The 20,878-nt window shown below is 36.8% G+C and overlaps 3 protein-coding genes and 1 pseudogene across 3 annotated transcripts; 3 read left to right on the plus strand and 1 right to left on the minus strand.

Annotated features, from left to right (window-relative positions):
* The first annotated feature begins 1,212 nt into the window (after positions 1-1,212).
* Positions 1,213-6,830, plus strand: LOC121783256 (secretory carrier-associated membrane protein 4-like). The gene is made up of 12 exons (XM_042181275.1): positions 1,213-1,419; positions 3,289-3,393; positions 3,482-3,544; positions 3,986-4,019; positions 4,104-4,226; positions 4,690-4,752; positions 4,842-4,935; positions 5,035-5,080; positions 5,168-5,235; positions 5,383-5,431; positions 6,086-6,151; positions 6,406-6,830. The coding sequence occupies exons 1-12, from the start codon at positions 1,357-1,359 to the stop codon at positions 6,436-6,438; spliced, it is 807 nt and encodes a 268-aa protein (XP_042037209.1). The 5' UTR covers positions 1,213-1,356; the 3' UTR covers positions 6,439-6,830.
* Positions 6,831-7,517: 687 nt separating this feature from the next.
* LOC121785180 (phosphoribulokinase, chloroplastic-like) lies at positions 7,518-10,409 on the plus strand. The gene is made up of 5 exons (XM_042183559.1): positions 7,518-8,240; positions 9,092-9,176; positions 9,384-9,468; positions 9,557-9,801; positions 9,939-10,409. The coding sequence occupies exons 1-5, from the start codon at positions 7,711-7,713 to the stop codon at positions 10,188-10,190; spliced, it is 1,197 nt and encodes a 398-aa protein (XP_042039493.1). The 5' UTR covers positions 7,518-7,710; the 3' UTR covers positions 10,191-10,409.
* On the minus strand, positions 10,407-13,006 carry LOC121785179 (plastidal glycolate/glycerate translocator 1, chloroplastic-like). The gene is made up of 8 exons (XM_042183557.1): positions 12,654-13,006; positions 12,237-12,552; positions 11,866-12,127; positions 11,678-11,793; positions 11,430-11,539; positions 11,151-11,328; positions 10,941-11,070; positions 10,407-10,834 (listed from the first exon to the last, which is right to left on the minus strand). Exons 1-8 carry the CDS (start codon positions 12,942-12,944, stop codon positions 10,684-10,686), a joined length of 1,554 nt encoding a protein of 517 aa, XP_042039491.1. The 5' UTR covers positions 12,945-13,006; the 3' UTR covers positions 10,407-10,683.
* A 2,423-nt stretch (positions 13,007-15,429) lies between these two features.
* On the plus strand, positions 15,430-20,586 carry LOC121784486 (annotated as a pseudogene).
* The last annotated feature ends 292 nt before the right edge of the window (positions 20,587-20,878 follow it).

Genomic DNA, 20,878 nt, shown 5'->3' on the forward strand with positions numbered 1-20,878 from the left:
AGAGTTTATACGTTCTTAGGAGATAGGAGTATAAATTTATAATGATTTTTTGGGCAGATCCGAATATGTCTTTAACCCATGGCAAATTCAATGCTCTCATCTTGAATTAGCTATGTAACTTGTATGTGTTAGTAATGTGTTATAAAGACTAATGAATTTTAATTGCTTTTATATTTTATTCATACTTACAGTTTGTCCAAAATTTGATTTTATTTATACCATTCAGGCATCCATTGTAGTAATTCATATTCGATCGACCTATAACTTTAAAGAAATATATTGTGCTCTTTTACATTTTGCTTTGCAAGAATAATACTGCTGACTAGACCGATCAAACGTAGTTATCACTGAACTGAGTTTATGTTAAGGCAAATTCGTGATCGTGACCATCCTACTTAGCTTTATAAAGTGCAACAAAATATGTTAGTGGCAGAGTTGCCTGATTTCTGTTTTTGGATGTTACTAAGTAAAATTAGATAGTTTTATACTAAATTAGCCTACTATATGTTTAGTTTTTGGTCTGAATAAGAAAAGTTATAGAGTAGTTATTACTTTAGTAATGTCCAATTGCACAATCTACCAACTTTTAGTTCAAACCGACTTGATTGTTTGATAATTGGCCGATTTATATTTGGTCACACGCTGGGTTGGAGCTAGAAATTTATAGGAAGGGGAGCAAATTTATATAGGAAGAAATTTTAAGAATTTGAGACGGGATATTTAGTGAGAAGTTAAAAGAAATAAATTTAAAAAAATATGAGAGTGGAGCAATTAACCACCACGATTTACTACACTGTCCCCTTTGCAAGTAATCGTGAGGTGAGAAAGCTAATACTACTATGAGGCGCTTATTAATTTTAAAAAAAATCAATAATAAATAAGTAGTATTTGTTAATTACGATGTCTGGCCTTTGAATTAGATGAAACACTAATTAAACTATGATTTATATTGTTCTACATAAGGATTAGCACACTCCACAGATAATCCTTTCAATCTAAAATGTTTATTATTCATTTTAGTTTGCATCTGGATATTTATTTTTCAAATTTGGAAATGAAAATTTCTTTCAGTTCTCTTTATTAAATACTATGTAATTATTATTTTCTTTCTATTATATTAATTTATAAATACATCCAAATTTTCGTGCCTATTGAAGATAAATCCAGCAGTAGAAATTGGGTGGTGGTGTTTTCGGAATTTCAGCTAATTCCAAAAATGCTTACTAAAGCAAAAAGCACGTTCAGTACGTAGTGCCAGTCCTCTGAGGTTCTCTCTCGCTTTACATACAAGACATCTGTACTGTCTGCATAGCTTTACCCGCATTTTACTACTCTGTTACCGAGAAGTTGGCGGCGATGAATCGCGGAAACGATCCCAATCCGTTTGACGAGGAAGAACCTGAAATCAATCCATTTTCGGTAACAGCCTTTCAAATTATTCAGATCTGCCTAAATATAACATTACATTCCTGAATTTCGTGGTTAATTTCGTCAATGTTGCTTGTTTCTGGTTTTTGTGGGAAGTTGTGATACGCTTCAGATCCGAGACCTACGGCTATGTTCGTTCGGTTAAATTTGAGGCTGGGTTTCAATTTTGAAACGAATTGAGTGTGTGCGTACTATTTTGGGAGTGAGATCTCTCTTTGGCTTGGGAAATATGAATGTTGTTTTTCTAAATAACCGATTCCGAATCAATTTGGGATTTATAGCCAAAGACGTGTAACAATTTTATCCTTATTTTGCTTAATGAATGTATTTGTGTGCATTCTTGTATTGTTACTATAGTAGTAGGAGTATAATGTTAGGGTAAGGTAGCATGTGATGTGGCACTGCATTTGAAGCTCCCGTTCACTGCTTATTTCTCAATTCTTAATACAACTCTTAGGCATCTTGTTTGCCCCCTCTAAATTTTCTAAATTGATTCAAATGTTTAAAATGAATGGAAAAATCTTCGCCTCCTACCATATCTCAATACTTAATCACTTATCACTCAGTGTTATTAAAAAGCGGAGATGGCGGGGCCGTGGCGGATGGCGGTGGCAGTTTCTAGGCTCAACGCCACCGCCACCATGTGATATGGCAGTTTACTCCCTTTTTTGAATGGCGGCCGCCATTCGCGAAGCGCCGTGGCAGGATATGGCTTTCATGGCGGTCGAGATGCCTTTTTGCCTTGTAAAACGACCCCACTTACCCCACTATCCGGCCCACGTGACATGTAACCTAGCCCATTGGCCATTATAAACAGTCTATTTATAGGGTTTATGGGAGTTTCTGGCTTCAAAACATAACCGCTGCTGTCAATCCAAGTTATCGTCTCTCCAGTCTCCACATGCACAAGGCTCCAGATTCTAGATTTTCATTCACGATTCAAGATAGCTGAAAATTTTTATGTACTACTACTTGGACCATCCACAATAGCATCAGACTAGCATAGTCTAGCCAAAAACTCTTCCTGCCACATCATCATGCCCTTCCTACAGTGATCGGCTAGCCGGTTAGTCCATGCCCAACCTCTCTTCCGCTCCGCGCTCGTCCATACCGTTAGCCGATTGCAATAGTGGACTAGACGCCCGCCCTAGCTGCTAGCCTGTGGCAAGGGCGGGCACTAATCCACTATTATGGATGCTCAGTTTGTATTAATTCCACTATTTAATTCTCTCTCTTTTCTTATAACTGTTCTACTCGATGCATGGATTAATTCAACTGTATAATTCTCTCTCTTTTCCTATAACTATTCTACTCGATGAAAGCGTCTCCATAATTATTGTCTTCCACCATTTAATTTTCTAATTTTCCTATAACTATTCTAATTTTTTTTTGCATCTTATGTTATGTATTATATTTTATTTATTTGTTAATTTATCGACCGCCATTTACGCCATAATACCGCCATGCCGACCGCCATATCCCTATGGCGGTTTTTTGACCGACCGCCATAAGCCTCCATACGCTATTAATAACACTGTTATCACTAGCATAATTTTTAGACCTTTCTCCTAAGATACAGACCATCACGGAAAAATCAGGTATCTATTGACTGCATTTATCATATTTTTATGATGTCAAATGTGAAAAATGATGTTGTAGTTCACTGGTATTACATATTTTCCATTTATTTAATTCCTATATATACATAAGCTTAAAATGTCTCACTTAAAATGATGCATACCATAAAATTCTATGCCTTTCGTGGTTGGTTTGAAATGTGTGTTGATACTTATGAGAAACTGCTTGAGTTATCCATGTTCTACCAAGTACCAACTAATATGTTGTTTATTTGTTCTCCAGAATGGTGGCAAGTCAAAGTCTCGCATTCCCAATGTGGTTGCGAGTACACTAGGTTTTGGTCAGAAACATGATGCCACTGTAGATATACCATTAGAGACAACAAATGTAATCTTTTTTAGAAGCCTACGTGTACCCATATCCACACTGCCACTTAATTTTTTTTTTTTCATAACTCCACTGCATAACATTTCAGGATCCGAAGAAAAAGGAGAAAGAACTTTCCACACGGGAAGCAGATTTGAATAAAAGAGAGAGGGTGAGTTTAAGTTAAGGTTATATTACAGCAGGGTGATTCCAAATGTTTAAATTCCATCTGATTTTTTCATTTCAATATAAGGTGTTCATTTAAGCGGACATAGTCTGCCTTTTAGGATTTTAACATGTAGTAAGTAGTAGTATTCTATCTGCATTACATCTGATCTTCTGCAATATTAATTTCTAACTATCCCACTCTTGATCCGTCTTTGCTATAAAAGAAATGAACTAAATTGACAATTCATGATGAGTACTCATTTAAGTGTTGTAGCCATGTAGGTAATTATGAATTATCAAGATTATAATTTTGTTCGTAGTCTTTAATTCTTGAACTAGATGACATCTAATTTGCAAAAATCATTGGTTTGAGCTCTTTATTCCTGGTTTTATGTGCTGTCGTATTTATTGCAATTAAAAGTACTCATTGGCTTTTGTCCTGCAGGAAATTAAACGGAGAGAAGATGCTGTTTCAAGTGGTAATTCTATGGGGCCAAGACTAACAAGCTTGTTATTTTTTTTGTTCTTTTGTTTCTATTTCATTTAACAACACTTTCATTCAGCCAATGTTCCTGTGGATGATAGAAACTGGCCTCCATTTTTTCCCATTATTCATCATGATATATCCAATGAGATACCAGTTCATGCTCAGAAGTTACAGTATCTGGCTTTTGCAAGTTGGTTAGGTGGGTATCCTCTTCTTGTCAATTGTCATCAAATCACACATTCTATTAAAGCGTGGTATTGGTGCAACTTATATCCTTGCCCATAGCTTGGTAAAACTGCACAATCTGTTGCTTTTTAACTAGATTCTGACTTAGTGACTTGTGATTTTGATGTTTGAGCATTTGACGTTTGTCCTGATGGAAATGATCTTTCCCAAAGATGCAATACTGAATATTTTGTTTTAAATTGTTTGAAATAATTGAATTATAATGAGGTTTCAAATCGACCAAGTGCTTTTCTGTAACAAACTTGAGCTAGGGGAATTAGTATGCCTTTGGCTTGTGTAGCTTGCTCATATTTAGTTCATGTTTACTAAAATTAGATTAATCAGCTCAATGGTATTCCGTCACCTATATTGTTTGATTAAGACTCTGATTTTTTTTTCTGGAGCAATTACCTTATCTTTGTACGATTTTGTTACAGGTATTGTACTTTGCCTTGTATTCAATGTCATTGCAGTCACCGTTTGCTGGATAAAGGGTGGTGGTAAGTGTCTGATTGTGTGCTTTAATATTGGTGGTTGCAAATTCAAAGTTTATGGTTCAATTAAAAAAAATGTCATTTACTGTCTGTAGGAGTCAAAATCTTTTTCCTTGCCATAATCTATGCCCTAATGGGATGCCCCTTCTCATATGTGCTGTGGTACAGGCCTTTATATCGTGCAATGAGGTACTTGAGATCTGCTATTTATCTATCTCTCATTCTCGGGCGGAGTTATAACATGTTGGGATTAATTTTTCTTGTTATACTTCTGGTTCTTATCCTCAGGACTGATAGTGCACTGAAGTTTGGGTGGTTTTTCATGTTCTATATGGTACATTTGGATGTTTCACCCTTGATTTTATGTGTATATGATGGTAGATTGTCCATATTGATAATCTCTGAATTCATTGCATTGCAGCTTCACATTGGGTTTTGCATTTTGGCTGCAATTGCACCTCCAATCGTCTTTCATGGGCAATCATTAACGTGAGCAATTTCATTTTTCTTTAAAATCTTTTCTCTGAAGCAGAGTTTAGTATATAGCATGTTTCAAGCTTGTTATGCTTCAGTGTGGATAGTGATATCACACAGCTTGTATTATGACTTGTATTATTTGTTTTCCTTCTCTCTCAGTGGCATACTTGCAGCCGTTGATGTCTTCTCTGACCATGTCATTGTTGGGGTGAGTTTTTTTCCTTTGTTACTTAACCTGTGACACCTTACTGTTTTCTGAATTCTCATATAGGTGTTACATTGAACCTTAGTGTACATGCTGTGATGCTGCTTTGACACCTTAGTTAATTTTGGACAGACTTAATTCCAGTTTATAATTGTCTCTGACATTAGTATGGTAGGATTTCTTTGGATATGTTGCATAAGCAAGTGAAGGAAAAAAGTTTTGTACTTATTACCCTCCACTCTGCATGCATTTGCTTTAGGAATCCAATTTTATTATAGTTTGTGTTTTCCCCAAAATAGTTTCTTATTGATTGAAGATGGTTGGGATATATAAAGAAAAAATAAAAATTCAATGTCGTATCCATTATAAATTTTCTGTTGGCCAGTTGAAAATAATCTTACGTTACTGGCGGAATAAATCTCTTTTTCTGAAGCTATACAGCCTACTTAATTTGGGAAGAAGTTTCAGATGTGGCCACTAAGAACTATGGTTTGGGAGTATTGTTCAGAGTATCTAGGGTTATTTCACTGTATTTATGGGTCTGCCTCTCTTTTATTGTTTTGTTCCTAGCTTCTCTGCTTTCTTATTTCACTTAATGGCCATTGTGTATCTTTTCACGTGACACATCCAAATTATTTAACCATCCATTCTGTGCAGATCTTTTACCTGATTGGATTTGCATTCTTTTGCTTGGAATCCCTGCTGAGCTTATGGGTCCTCCAGGTTAAACTCATAGATGCATCTTAATTTGAGAACTCCAGCATATATAAAAATAGTTTCAGCAGCAAAAGAGATGTTTCATTTCATGTGAATCTTACATTCAAGTGTGGTTATTTTTCTATGACAAAGCCAGCTGTTAATAGGGAGGGGAACTTATATTTCGGGTGCTCTTGGTTTGATTGATGATATAAGATAAGATTGGTAGCTTAAAATCAGGATTGGACTACTTGTTGATCTCTCTCTACTCGCTCTTGCAGAAAGTATATACATATTTCAGAGGAAACAAATGATCATCAGACGGCATCTGAGACTGAGAGTTGTAGCCCTTTTTGGTTGAGCCCGCAAGTATATAGATTTATTTCCCATCGAGATTGACTTCCTCGTTGATTCGGCCACTTCTATAAAATGTGGAAACATCTGTGCTATCTACTCATCAAACCTGCATCACTTCAATTTTTTATGTTCATTTGTAACTGAATACTACTCCACCAATTACTACTACTATATGTTAAGATCTAGTATTTCTTTTAGTTTGGGGTAAGACAACTGTTTTAAGTTGATTTCATGTCGAGCATGGCTTTGGAGTTATCTATCGTGAAGTTGTATGATTGTATCATTAGTTGCATTATTCACTATTGAAATGTGTCATGTCTATAAATTTATTCCTTTTTAACTGCCTCAATATATTTTCTCATATCAATTTTATTTTTTTTGGTTCTTTTTTACATGAACTAAAACGGTCTTGTTCCAAGGTCCTACTTCGTTTTCGAGTTTCTACAATGCCCAATGCCATCATTCTATATTCTTTGTTACGGAGTAGAATTTTGTGCTGTTAAATTTCAATTAAGCATTCCTTTGTCTCATGACATCATTTTCACGGAATCAATCATAATAAATTCGCTGTTTGGACATCTACTATAACAAAACACTTCAATTATTCACTTCACGAGAGAGACTCTTGATTGAATTTTAATGATATAACTCAAATCTTCGATGTTAGTTAGATGAGAAACATCTTAAAATTTCTAATAACCCATTTTTACTCTACAAATGCAGTGTAGAAAGTTCAACATAAAAGGTCCAAAGTCCAAACATACTCTCCTCCTCCTCCCCATATCCTCACACCCCTAATCTCTTAGTAGCCAATCATCTCATTGCCACGTGGCACCCAATATCCGAACTTCAAGATATCACCACCACCCTTCTCCATTCCTCCAACATTTATCACAAATATATAAAAAAAACATAATTTCATTTATACATTTTCAAAGAAAAAGTTCATTTGAATTGACAAAAACACCCTAAGAGAAACAACAGTTGTCCCACTCCCACCTCAAAATCACCTCTAAACCAAGGGGTAGTCATAGAAACACCTCTAAACAGTGACATATCACACCAAAAACAGCCTCCTATCCTAAAAAACTTTCATCAGTTACACTCTAACCACACACCATCTTCTTCCTACATCTCTCACAAAAGAAAAAGAAAAACCCATATTTTTCATACACACACACACTCACTAAAGCAATAGAGGGATAGAGAAAAAGCGAGGAGACGCAGCAATGGCAGTCTCCACAGTGTACACAGTCCAATCCCTCAACTTCTCCACACCATCAAAACCCTTCTCCCAAAAACACATACTCTTCTTCAGCACAACCAAGAAAGCCACCCTCACCAGAAGCTACAAACAGATATCATGCTCCGCCGAGGACAAGACGGTGGTGATCGGCCTTGCCGCCGACTCCGGCTGCGGCAAGTCCACCTTCATGCGGCGGCTGACCTCCGTGTTCGGCGGAGCAGCCGAGCCGCCCAGGGGCGGGAACCCGGACTCAAACACGCTGATAAGCGACACGACGACGGTGATATGCTTGGACGACTACCACTCACTGGACAGAACCGGACGGAAGGAGAAGGGCGTCACCGCACTGGACCCAAAAGCTAACGACTTCGATCTCATGTACGAGCAGGTGAAGGCTTTGAAAGATGGAACCGCTGTTGATAAGCCTATTTACAACCACGTCAGTGGTCTATTGGACCCGCCGGAGCTCATCAAGCCTCCCAAGATTCTTGTTATTGAAGGTTTACACCCAATGTAAGATTTCTTATTGCTACTACTTATTACATGTGTGTTTGCATGGTTGATTCTTGAGGAGAAGGATTTGGTGAAAACTGAATTTGGATGTTTTGTGTGGATGATCAAAGTGATTGATATATTATCCATAATTCTATGGTTGAGGGATTGAGATTTTTGTCTGATTGTGACCCATGCGTCAACTTAAGGGCCATGCAGTCCTTATCTTATATAAGGACTCCGTGAATACCTTCCTAATTAAATGCATAATTTTAATAAATAAATATGAAAGGAAAATGAATGGACAGTGAAACATATTAGGAGTATTTCTTACTTGTACTCTCTCGTTAAATATCTTATATTGCTATTTTAAGATGTTTATCGATAAATATGTGATTCAATTTTAAGTAGCAATATCTTATATTGCTATTAGGAGTACTATTTTTTAGTAACTAACTTTATGTTTCACTTATATTTTAAGTGAGATCGATAATTCACTAACTTTTTTATTAACTTTCTTTTACATTTCTTAAAGTTCGTGACAAATAAAAGTGAGATATTTAATCTAAAAATCCATCTTGGAAGGATGAAATACTATTAGTTTTATAGTATTAAAATGTGAGTTGAATGAATTAGTGGAAGGTGAGATCCATTTAATCTGAAGTCCATCTCGGACAGAAAAAAATTAGTTTTATGAGTAATAAAATGTGAGTTAAGTGAATTAGTGGGACGTGAGACCAAAAAAAGGTACTCTATATACAAATATAAGTGAAATGGGAGATTTAATGGTGAGATTTACTAGCTGAGAAAGAGTGAAGTTTTAAGTTTGAAGATGAATTATTTCTAAATTTAGTTTTACGTTAAATGTGAAGGTACGATGAACGTGTTAGAGACCTCTTGGACTTCAGTATTTACCTGGACATCAGCAACGAAGTCAAATTCGCATGGAAAATTCAGGTAAATTCCCTCTTCAAATAAGCAAGAGTTCATAATTTTTTATTGGAATCGACAAATAATATGCTTACAAGTAAAATCACTAAATGTGGTAGTTATGGAAAACAGTAAGAACTTAATAAATGTGCCCTCACACTATGATAAAATGATCAAGTAGGGTGGTGTTTCACACTTGAAACATCTGATCATCAAACATTTTGGACAATGCAGAGGGACATGGCTGAAAGAGGGCACAGTCTTGAGAGCATCAAGGCCAGTATCGAAGCCCGAAAACCCGACTTTGATGCTTACATCGGTAACTACACTCTCCTTCCTCTGCATCTTCAAAAACTCACAACGCAACACATAGTGAACGGGTGATGAACTTGTTTTCAACAATGCAGATCCACAGAAGCAATACGCGGACGCTGTGATCGAAGTGTTGCCAACTCAGCTGATACCGGATGACAACGAGGGCAAGGTTTTGAGAGTGAGACTCATCATGAAGGAAGGTGTCAAGTTCTTCAACCCTGTCTACCTCTTTGATGAAGGCTCCACCATTTCTTGGATACCCTGTGGAAGGAAGCTCACTTGCTCCTACCCCGGCATCAAATCCTCCTACGGCCCCGACACTTACTACGGCCAAGAGGTAGTATATACCCCTCCATTTTTCCAACCAAGAATCATGTTTCATCTTCTACAATCTTATACAGGGGTGATAGGGGGCTTCAGCACCCCCTACCATTTTTATAAAAAAAAACATTATGTTTCTGTTAAATCTTGCAGGTTTCTGTACTGGAAATGGATGGGCAGTTTGACAGACTAGATGAGCTGATCTATGTGGAGAGCCATTTGAGCAACCTTTCGACTAAGTTCTACGGAGAAGTGACTCAGCAGATGTTGAAGCATTCAGATTTCCCTGGGAGCAACAATGGGACAGGGCTGTTCCAGACCATCGTCGGGTTGAAGATCAGAGACCTCTACGAGCAGATTGTGGCGAGCAGGACGGCTGCTACCCTCGAAGCTGCCAAGGCATGATGAGTTGAGTGCTCTATATATCTATGCTTAGAATTTTCCCACTGTTAGCGCGTTGGTGTTGGGGGGAATTGGTATTGTTCCTCGTCGAATGAGGTGTTGTTGTCTATTTTGTATTTATTCTATGAGTTGAAACTCTGTGGAGATTTGTAACATAGAGAAACGACTTGCACATATTTCAAATGGAGGAATCCTATAATTATAAACACATTTCATACATAATTTGAGAATGCCATGCTCTTTACATATCAATCAACAGATAATGTACATATGAAAAATAAGAATATTGACAATGATGAATTTCTATCTACAGTCTACATACATATCTAAATCTTGAAACGTGTAGATAGAGAGAACTAAAGAAGAAAACAGTTTGATGACATGGTTGAATGGCTAATACATGAAAGATTTTGCTGATCCTGCTGAAAATTTTAGCACAGACAGCACCAAATCAAAAGGTTGATTTTGACCAAACTCGACAAGTTACTAGAGACTTTCAGCCGATTATTGCCAGCAAACTCTGTCTGACAGCTGGGACTGAGCAGATCACTGATCCAAAAATGCCGGTTAGGGCATATGCAATCGCGCAAAATGGAAGAGCCTCGGGTTCCTTAGCTGATAATGCAGCCGTTCCTAGTCCGTGTGCACTGAAAAGCATAACCCAAAACGTTAGAGGATGGGTTGGAGAGAAAGTACTAACTTCTCATTATAGTTGCATGTATGTTTCCTACTATATTGAAGGTTTTGGAATACCTTGATGCAGTTGCAATTCCACGAGCAATAGGATCGCGGAATCCTAATTTGTCAAGTACTGTCTGTGCAAAATTGGCCCCAACTAGTCCAGTTACTACAACAACAGCTGCTGTAAGAGATGTATTGGCACCTGAAATGAAACAAAGGAAGCGGTTGTCACAGTTCTAAATCACATTGGGATGTAAAATGTAGAATAAACTCAGTTTTAACCTTCAAAGAAGGATACAATGCTGAGAGCAAGTGCCACAGTTATGCATCTGGGTAGAACTGATAGTGTCAATGATGGTTCCAAACCAATTAGACGCCCAATGAAAGCCGTTGAATACAATGAAAACAGTGTGGAGAGGATCACAGAGCTCAGTATCTCTGCAGCATGCCTCTTCACCAGCTGCAGTGTGATCAGATTGAAATTACAGTTTATGATATTGAATGCTAAAGCTGCTAATTCCTTCCATATAAATTGCTAGACGTTGGAAAACATGCATTTACCTTCCTTTGTTGGAACATGGAGAAGGCAAATGAGAGAATAACAGATCCCAGAAATCCCATCAAAATGTCACCAGCACCCGGATTTGATGAGACCTTTGTTAGATAGTATCCTGCAATATTCAATTTTTTCGCCCCTCATATACATGATATACTAATAGTATTAAACAACAATAAGCAAACAAAATAACCTTCATTGGATCATAGGAATTCCAGCATAACATTTTATTATCACTTAGATTTAATTATACCTAGAACAGGGTCGAGTCCAGATTTTGATACGTATCCATAAGCATATGCAGCAAGATCTGCAGCTAAGGAACAACAGATAATTGGATGGAAAACCTTCTTCACACCAGTTGGCAACCTGAAGCAAACATGAAGTTGAGAGATACAATTTGAGCAAAATCAAGAATGTGTTACTAGTTCTCTTTCTTACCCAGAACCAAAAATGTAGCCTAATACTGTGGAAGCCAAAAGGAATGGCAAGCATGTCCTGGCATTCGTTCCAAGTATAGTTGGATAAAGAAATGCAGACACAAAAGATACTAGAAATACACCACTCCAAGCCCAAAGCTCAAGCGACGAAAAGGGGGAAGGCTTAGCCATAGGCTCGGCTGGCATCATTTCAGTGTTCACCAACTTCCTCACTGCTATAGCCGTGAAACCTGCTACAGAAAGCGATGCCAACCAGCCTCCAGCTGCACCAAATTTAGGGTAAGAAAAACACACATTACATCCACTAACACCAAACAAGACTTGTCAATCTACAATCTTGGATGGAAATGGAAGCTACATTCCTATATATACCAATAATGTAGATGATTTTAAGGCCAGAAGCAGCCGGAATATCTTTGATGGCAAGGGGCAGAACCACCAGAGACGGAACATAGAACAAGGGGAGCCACCGCTGGATAAAGAGCAGCGCCGGCTGGAAGAAGTTGACCAAGCCAGTTGCCGCAGCAGGGACGGTGGAATCGAGAGCTATCAGAATTGTGAATATGCAAAACATTCCGAATAAAGCACTCGGGAATTTGATGGCGGCGGAAACAAACGCCTGCTTCAGCAGCTTGTCAACAGCCACAATGATTCCCAACGAAACCGCCAAATGCAGCAGATTCAGAGCCTGAAACAGAGTAACCGTATCGCGAATCGCATCCAATTCATTAATTAGAGCAAAATACAGGTCAAAAATCAAAATAGGGCATGATCGATCGGCGCAGTTACCGTGCTCTGGAGAGTCGTCGCCGAGGTTAATCCACCTTCCGATCCGGTAGATTTCACCACAGCAGTTCTCTTGTGATGCGATTTGTTTGGATCCACGAGCGGGAATTTCGATTTAGTAATTAGGTTTGATCGCGATTTTTCCGAGAAAGTGGCGTTCCTGCAACCGGAAGCCACTAGTGACTTTGATGAGATTTTAGTGAGTTTTTGGCATGGCGAGAAGAGAGAACGGTGGCGATTGGGGAGAAGAAGAGAGGGAGTGGAGAATGCGGAAATGGAGGAAGTTGCAGACATGGTGGAAGGTGAAGTGTGGAGAGTGGAAGAGGAAGAGGAAGAGAAGAGGTGACATTCTTCAATTTGTGTGGACAGTTTATTCCCGGGAATTTTTATCTTTTTCAAATTAACAGTTTTGTTCGTTGCTTAGGTGGGACCGCCAACAGCTATAATATTATTCTGTCATTGAAATTACTTGGCTTTGATTTATTACTATAGCATTTTTAGTGTTATTTTAAGTATATTTATTTTATTTCACTTTTTATGATTGAGTAACTAAACCTCGTGTATAGAGATATACAGTGTTTTAATTTACTCCATTCATTTAGTGTAAATTCGACCAAATTGATCAAAGATTCGAATTATGAAGCAATATACCGAATATATAGATATAGAGTGAGATAGTTGCGTTTTGACTAAATGGACGCAACAAAGAGACCTGTCAAAATAGGAGTACTTATAAATCATAAGTGGTATATAGAAGATGATATTTAGAATTCATTTATGATTGTTTTGGGTTTTAGACGAGATAATGCTCAAACCTTGTTATAATCTTTCAAACCCCAAACAAACTTATACACAAAACTTAGTCACTCATAATTCAATTGTTATCTTTCAAAAATTAAGAACATCACATATATGCTAATAAATTAGAGGTGGCCCGTTGAACACTACAATAAATTTATCTTTTAAGGACGCAGTCACTTGCGTTATAAATTTTTAAAAATATCCAAAATTTAAGACGCAAAAGATAATTGTCTTTAAATTAGAGGCGCATTAAATACATGCATCTCTAAATGTATAAATTAGGGACACTTTTAGTAAATATGTCTCAAAAAAGAAATGAATTTGAGATGATGAGATGATGTTTGTTTGTGTGTACAAATATACACTTACTCAGGTTGCGATATTTGGGCATGCGTGAAATACAAATAGAATAAAATAAACAAAACATGATTTGCTATCGTTATAAAAATGATAGTACAATATTTGTATAATTTGGTGCGACGCAAGTTATTATATGCATATTATATTATATGCACATAGTAAGGAAACCAAAATGGCTGGGATTGACTATATAATTAAAGGCTTTTTTTTTCTTCTTTAGAGAATTACATGGTGATTTATTAATATGATACTATCACAGTATCATGTAATTATTGCACATATATTGTTTCCTTAATACATATGTAATCATTATATGTAGTCATTATATGTAGCCCAGCTATAGACAATGCCAAAATTATATAATTTCTATATTTGTCTGCCTTTCTTTTTATGCTTTCAATTAATATAACTTTCTAAGAAAATAACTTGGATTCTCTTTCAAATTTCTTTTACTGTGGAAGGGCCGAAGATTCTCTTTCCAATTCGTTATTTATACTCATCATGGTTAATCTTCTGAGGCTTATAATACCATAATCCAAAACTATGACTAAATCTATACCCTTGGATTTTGAAATGAGTAGATGAGATTAAAACTCACAAATTTCAATAAATAGTAGACAAAATATCAACAAAAAAGTAATATCGTCATTATGTTATTATAGGATAATTTTCGTGGGTGTTTTTTATATCAACATATTGTATTACAAATATCAGCAATATGACATAAGAATATCAACACAAGTACAAGAAAATATCAACACAATTTTATTGATGCTTTACCTACACTATATTGAGATTTTGCCTACACTATATTGAAATTTTTTATTGCATTTGTTGATAAAATCTGTTTATCAACATGTACGAAAATTGAAATATAATTTATCAAATTTCATCATCCGAACATCATCGGAACATATGCAATTGTGATCTCGTTGGAATCCTTATAAAATTATCTTTAATTTTGATATATTTTTTGAGAAAAAATAATTTAAATCGAAAGAGCTACGTGAATTTAAAGTTTTGATATGATTTTGATTAGAAAGAATTGACATTAATACCCTTAAGTTTATTTTATAATTTTTTTATTTAAAATATAATCCATGTGACATTATTTCAACCATTAGATCTTTTAATCTAATGGCTAAGATTTGGTCTTAATTTGTGATTACTAACTAGTTAGCAATTGATCACTCTCTTACTCAGTATATTCATAAAAAAATATATTGATGGGCATTACATATTTTAATATATAATTAATAATATAAGCGAAAGAAAAAGAAAAAAAATAATACTACTTCACTTCATAAGTTTATTTTTCATAAAGAATGAAAATATATAATTATACTTCATTCTTCCATAAAAAATATTGCATTTTTCCATTATTGCTCCTCTACCAAAATTAATCCCATTTCAATTTCCTAAAACTTTATTACTACTTGACCCATTTTGACATAATTTTTACAAGTACTAACATTTTTCGTCTTTCCAATCGTTATAGTAAAACTTATTCATGCGTTTCAGAATTGTTTATTATTTAATTAAAAATTGATTATTTTTTAAGACACTGAAACCGAAAATCGCGGCGAAGGATCCGCAGCGGCGGAGCATAGCCTGAAAATCACGGACAAAAAAAAGACCTTTTTTTCACACTATGCCAACTCTAGACACTGAGAAAGCATTTGCCACTAAAAAAACAAGGCACCATCACGAGCACAATAAAAAAACCAGACGTTTCCAATCCCCAGCTACTGAAATTCTTCCCCTTCAGTTACCAAATCCAAAAAGCAACCAAAAAACCCCATACCACTGGTCCCTATATTCCACTCGACACACACTTAGCGTGAGCAAATTTCTATTTAGCAATACTAATATTCTACCTTAAATCAAATAAGCCATCACCATACTCAGTGTGCAGAAATTATACTACAACCCATTAGCTGACCTTTTTCAGAAAATGGTATGTTGCAATTCTTTGATGAAGAAGGGTTTATGTGTGATTGGGCAATTACCAAAATAGTATCTTTCGTTTGGTGTAGCATGATAAAGTTGATAAACTGTGTCATCTTTCTAGTAAATACCCACTTTTCTTCTTCTCCTCCTATTTCCCTTTCCCTTTCCTTTTCATATTCTTTTTATGTTTGAGAGTTGAGGCGGAGAAGAAGAGGAAATGGCGAGTCTTGGTAATATAGGGGTGTCGGCGCTGATCAACATAATCAGTGCCTTTGCATTCTTGCTGGCTTTTGCCCTGCTCAGAATTCAGCAATCAACGACAGGGTTTACTTTCCCAAATGGTACATTGCTGGGAAGAGGACGAGCCCCAGGAGCTGGGGTGGTGTGGTGGGAAAATTTGTCAATCTGAATATTATGACTTACTTCACCTTTCTTAACTGGATGCCTCAGGCGCTCAAGATGACTGAGCCTGAGCTTATCAGCCATGCTGGCCTAGATTCTGCTGTTTTCTTAAGGATTTACACTCTTGGGTACTTGCACTTTTCCTTTTTTTTTCACCCCCTTTTATCTTCTGATTATTTGTGATTTTCAGTTGAGTTTAGTGGAGTTTTTAAGGTGCTTTTTGTCTGTGGTCTTGCCAAAGTTTCATCTTTTTTGCTTGACTTTTTGCTTGCTATGAGATTTTGTCCCTTTTTCGGGAATTGGTATCTTGAAGTTTATAATTTGTTTATATTGGTAATGTATTTTTATCAATGTCATTGCTGCTTTTAAATCTTTTTTTTTCTTTTCTTTTTTTAGGTTTGTATACCTGGTGGCTTTGTGCATCTTCTGAATTCAAGAAACCTATATGGTTTAGGGAATTGATTCATTGATTAAGCTTTAGGGAATTGCTTCTTCGATTTTTTTTGAAGTACTGAATGAAACTTTAGGAATATGAAGGAAAAATTCTCATATATCAGTACAGTGTATTTCGTTCCTCCGTTTGCAAATTCAACAGTTTTGTTTAAGAACATCATTTGAAATAGGTACCGTTGTAGATACATTTGTGTTTTGAAACATATGTACTATATATTTGGTTCAGACCACCACTAAATCGAAAGCTACATTACATGTCTAGGATGAAAATGATATGCATATTAGTGCCTGTAGTTGGTGGAATTCTTTTAATTGACTGTTTAAAAGTAACAACTCTCTTGAATGATGTGTATACTCATTTTCTAAACTCTTTCTCTTCCTGTTGTGTATTTATGCCTCAGCTGTCAGATTTATGTTGCAGTTAAGTGAATGTTTTTGAAACATTAAGCTAATGTCCTCATTTAGGGTCCAATCATATTTTGATGAGATAATGCAAGAAGCTTAGTGTTTGCTAATGTTGTTTTGGTTTGAAGCCTAACTTGATGTTGAAGGTGGAATTTCTTTTATGATATTTACACGTTGTTAATGATGTTTTGGTTCCATCATGTTGAAGATATTTGCACCAATTGCAGTTGTGGCAATTCTAATACTGATTCCAGTGAATGTATCTGATGTAACTCTATCTTTCTTGCGCACTGACTTGGTTGTCGGTGATATCGACAAGCTTTCAATCTCAAATGTTCGCCCCAAGTCTAATTTATAAGTTTATGGCCCTCTTACCAAAAAATATTGAAATGTCTTGTCCTACTAAAAAACTTCAAGTACATTTTGCATGACATAGAAAGCATATTGTTTGTTGATGTCCGTTTTTACTTTCCAGTCGATTTCCTTATTTTCTTTTTTATTACATCTTCAGTTTTACAAGACCCTAGAGATGACTGTTGTTGTTGAATCTCAGGTTTTTTGTCCACATATCGATGGAGTACTTGTTTACTTTCTGGGTTTGTTTCATGCTTTATAAGGAATACAATAGAGTTGCTTCAATGCGGCTTAAATTTCTGGCTTCTCAAATCTCAAGGCAGGCGTCCAGAACAGTTCACGGTTAGTCATGTGATCTTTGCTGTAACTTGAAACGTGCATTTCTTAAGCGATACTTGATCAAGACTCAATGGGATAATATCTTTGATAATTCTTATTGGTGACACTTGAAAGTGCAAGAAAAGTTTCTTCTTTGTAAAGTTCATAACCTGCTATTTAGTCTTTTTTTACTTTCAAAAGTTGTTTTTTAGATATGCTGTATCATGAGAAGACAGTCATTGCCATATACTTATCGAAGTTTTTAAAAATATAATCCTCAGGTTCTTGTTAGAAATGTACCGCATATTTCAGGACGCTCGATATCAGATAGCATTCAAACCTTCTTCCAGAGAAACCATCCAGATCGTTACCTAACTCACCTGGTCTCTTCCTCCATCATCCTCCAAATCTTGTCATTTTTAATCAATCGAACCTGCTTGATCTATTTTTTACATTTTGTTAATAACCTTTCATGTGCTGTACCAGGCCGTGTAATAAGTTTGCCAGACTCGTTAGACAGAGACAACGACTTCAGAACTGGCTTGACTATAACCAGCTCAAGTTTGAGAGGCATCCAGACAAGAGGCCTAAGACGAAGGTGTAGTCCTTTGTCAATTCGTTACCTTCAAGAGATATTTCCTCAAAATAAGTTTGTCTGGCTTAGAACTTATTTAATATTTACTGTTTTTTCATTGTTTAGAGTGGTTGCCTTGGACTTTGGGGTAAAAAAAGTGGATGCAATTGAGTACTATAAGGATCAAATTAAATATCTTGACAGAAAAGTAAGTGTGATCAACAAGTGGTTTCATTTTGTCCTGACAATATACTAATTTTCATCCCTTGCTTGCTCTTAGTTGACGATGGAGCGCCAAAAGATTCTAAAAGATCCGAAATCCGTTACACCAGCTGCATTTGTTTCGTTCAATTCAAGATGGGGAGCGGCTGTTTGTGCGCAGACACAACAGAGCAAGAACCCCACACTATGGCTAACAAATTGGGCGCCTGAACCTCGTGATGTATACTGGAAGAATGTCACTATACCATTTGTTTCACTGAGCATCCGGAAGCTAGTGATATCTCTGTCTGTGTTTGCATTGGTCTTCTGCTACATGATACCTATTGCTTTTGTTCAATCACTGGCCAATCTGGAGGGTTTAGAGAGAATTGCACCTTTCCTCAGGCCAGTAATTGAAAGGTAAGTGTCGATTTTCAAATCAAAGAGCTTAATATCCTTCACGGGCAGTTTCTTTTCTACATGAAAATACATGTGTATTCTGCTGAAATAATCATTGATTTGCAGGAAGTTTGTGAAGTCATTCCTACAGGGTTTCCTTCCTGGTCTTACTCTTAAGCTCTTTTTGCACTTTCTCCCTGCAATCCTTATGGTTATGTCGAAGGTAGAGGGGCACGTGGCGATATCGGTATTGGAACGAAGAACTGCTGCAAAATATTACTACTTCATGCTTGTCAACGTGTTCCTTGGCAGCATCCTGGCAGGAACTGCGTTCGAGCAGCTTCATGCTTTCCTTCACGAATCTGCTACGCAGTAATGTTCCTTGCATGCATCTCTTGTTGTTTAATGTATTTTAGAGTTCCGATTAATCTAGACGTGTTTCACCATTCAGTCCCTTTGATGTTTGTTTGGCTGCAGAATCCCGAGAAACATTGGTGTATCAATACCAATGAAGGCTATTTTCCAGTTGAAGAACATGTTAATTGTGAAAACCGAGAGGGACATGGAGAATGCGATGGACCCTGGAGGTGTCGACTTCCCAGAGACTTTACGGAGCCTTCAGCTGTATTTCCTTCTAGGCATTGTTTACATGGTCATCACACCAATCCTTCTTCCCTTCATAGTTCATACTCATCTTCTTCGCTTTGGCATACTTTGTATACCGTCATCAGGTTAGCTTGAATCAACTCGTGAAATTCAAGAATGGCTTAGGTTCTTGTTTTGTGAACGTATCTCCTTCTTCATGTGCAGGTGATTAATGTGTATCACCAGAAATACGAGAGTGCTGCTGCGTTCTGGCCTCATGTTCACGGCCGCATTATAGCAAGCTTGCTCATTTCGCAGCTCCTTCTGTTGGGGCTATTGAGCACAAAAAAGGCTGCAAAATCGACCCCGTTGCTAGTGATGCTACCCGTATTAACTCTGTCGTTCCACAAATACTGCAAGAACCGCTTCGAGCCTGCATTCCGCAAGTACCCTCTTGAGGTAACTTCTTGAATGTTACAGCAAAAACTCACTTGAATATTGATATTCTGTAATACTAATGGTGATGAATCTGCCCTCTCTTGGCCTCTTCAGGAAGCCATGTCCAAGGACACACAAGACGGCGCCACTGCTTCTGACATGGACGTGAATGCATACCTGCACCGGTCATTTGAGGAGGTGGAGTTGGTGGAAGTGAAGGTCGACACAGACCCAACCCCGGCCAAGGAAGCCAGCCATTCTCCAAGTGAGCTAAGCTCAGCCTCCCCTCCCCATGATCACCACAAAGAAGAAGAGGCAGCATCCCACACCGTGCAACCGTATGAATGCGGACAGCCTCAAGCCGCCTACCAATATGAAGTGGAGCAGCACCACCATGTGTACCAGTATGAGAGTGGCTCTCAATATCAACATGAAGTGGAATCAGCCACCAATGTGCATAGATATGATGAGAGTGAGCCTCACTATCAGTACTATCACCAGTGAGGTCTGGTGCTAGTTTGGTTTTTTATGTAGAGCTCTTAACAGAAAATAATTTCCATTTTTAGTTACAAGTTTTAGCCAGTTGATGCAGTCAACTCTACCTCCTTGTAGTGGCAAAAATTATTTACAAATACTTTTTTTATTTTTAAACATTGACAGACATATTTTTAATTTATACTAGTATTTATTTTGGGAGCTTTTATTTTTTTTCAGCAAAACTAAATGGATACTATGTTTATAAATGAATCTAATATGAAACCACATACATAAATAATTCTTATTATATGATTATAAATACAAAACGATAATTCCGTAAACATGACTATACATATAAAAATGAGTGTATTAATTATTTTTGACTCGAAGGAGATGACTAGATCCATGTATATTAGAAGGAAGGAATTGACTATTTTCTCATTCTCTCTCTATATAACCCAACAGTCCCATTGTTTTCAATTTTGTTCTTCTATAGAAATTAATCGCTTTC

The sequence above is a fragment of the Salvia splendens genome, chromosome 21 (assembly GCF_004379255.2).
Source record: "Salvia splendens isolate huo1 chromosome 21, SspV2, whole genome shotgun sequence".
Taxonomy (NCBI): domain Eukaryota; kingdom Viridiplantae; phylum Streptophyta; class Magnoliopsida; order Lamiales; family Lamiaceae; genus Salvia; species Salvia splendens.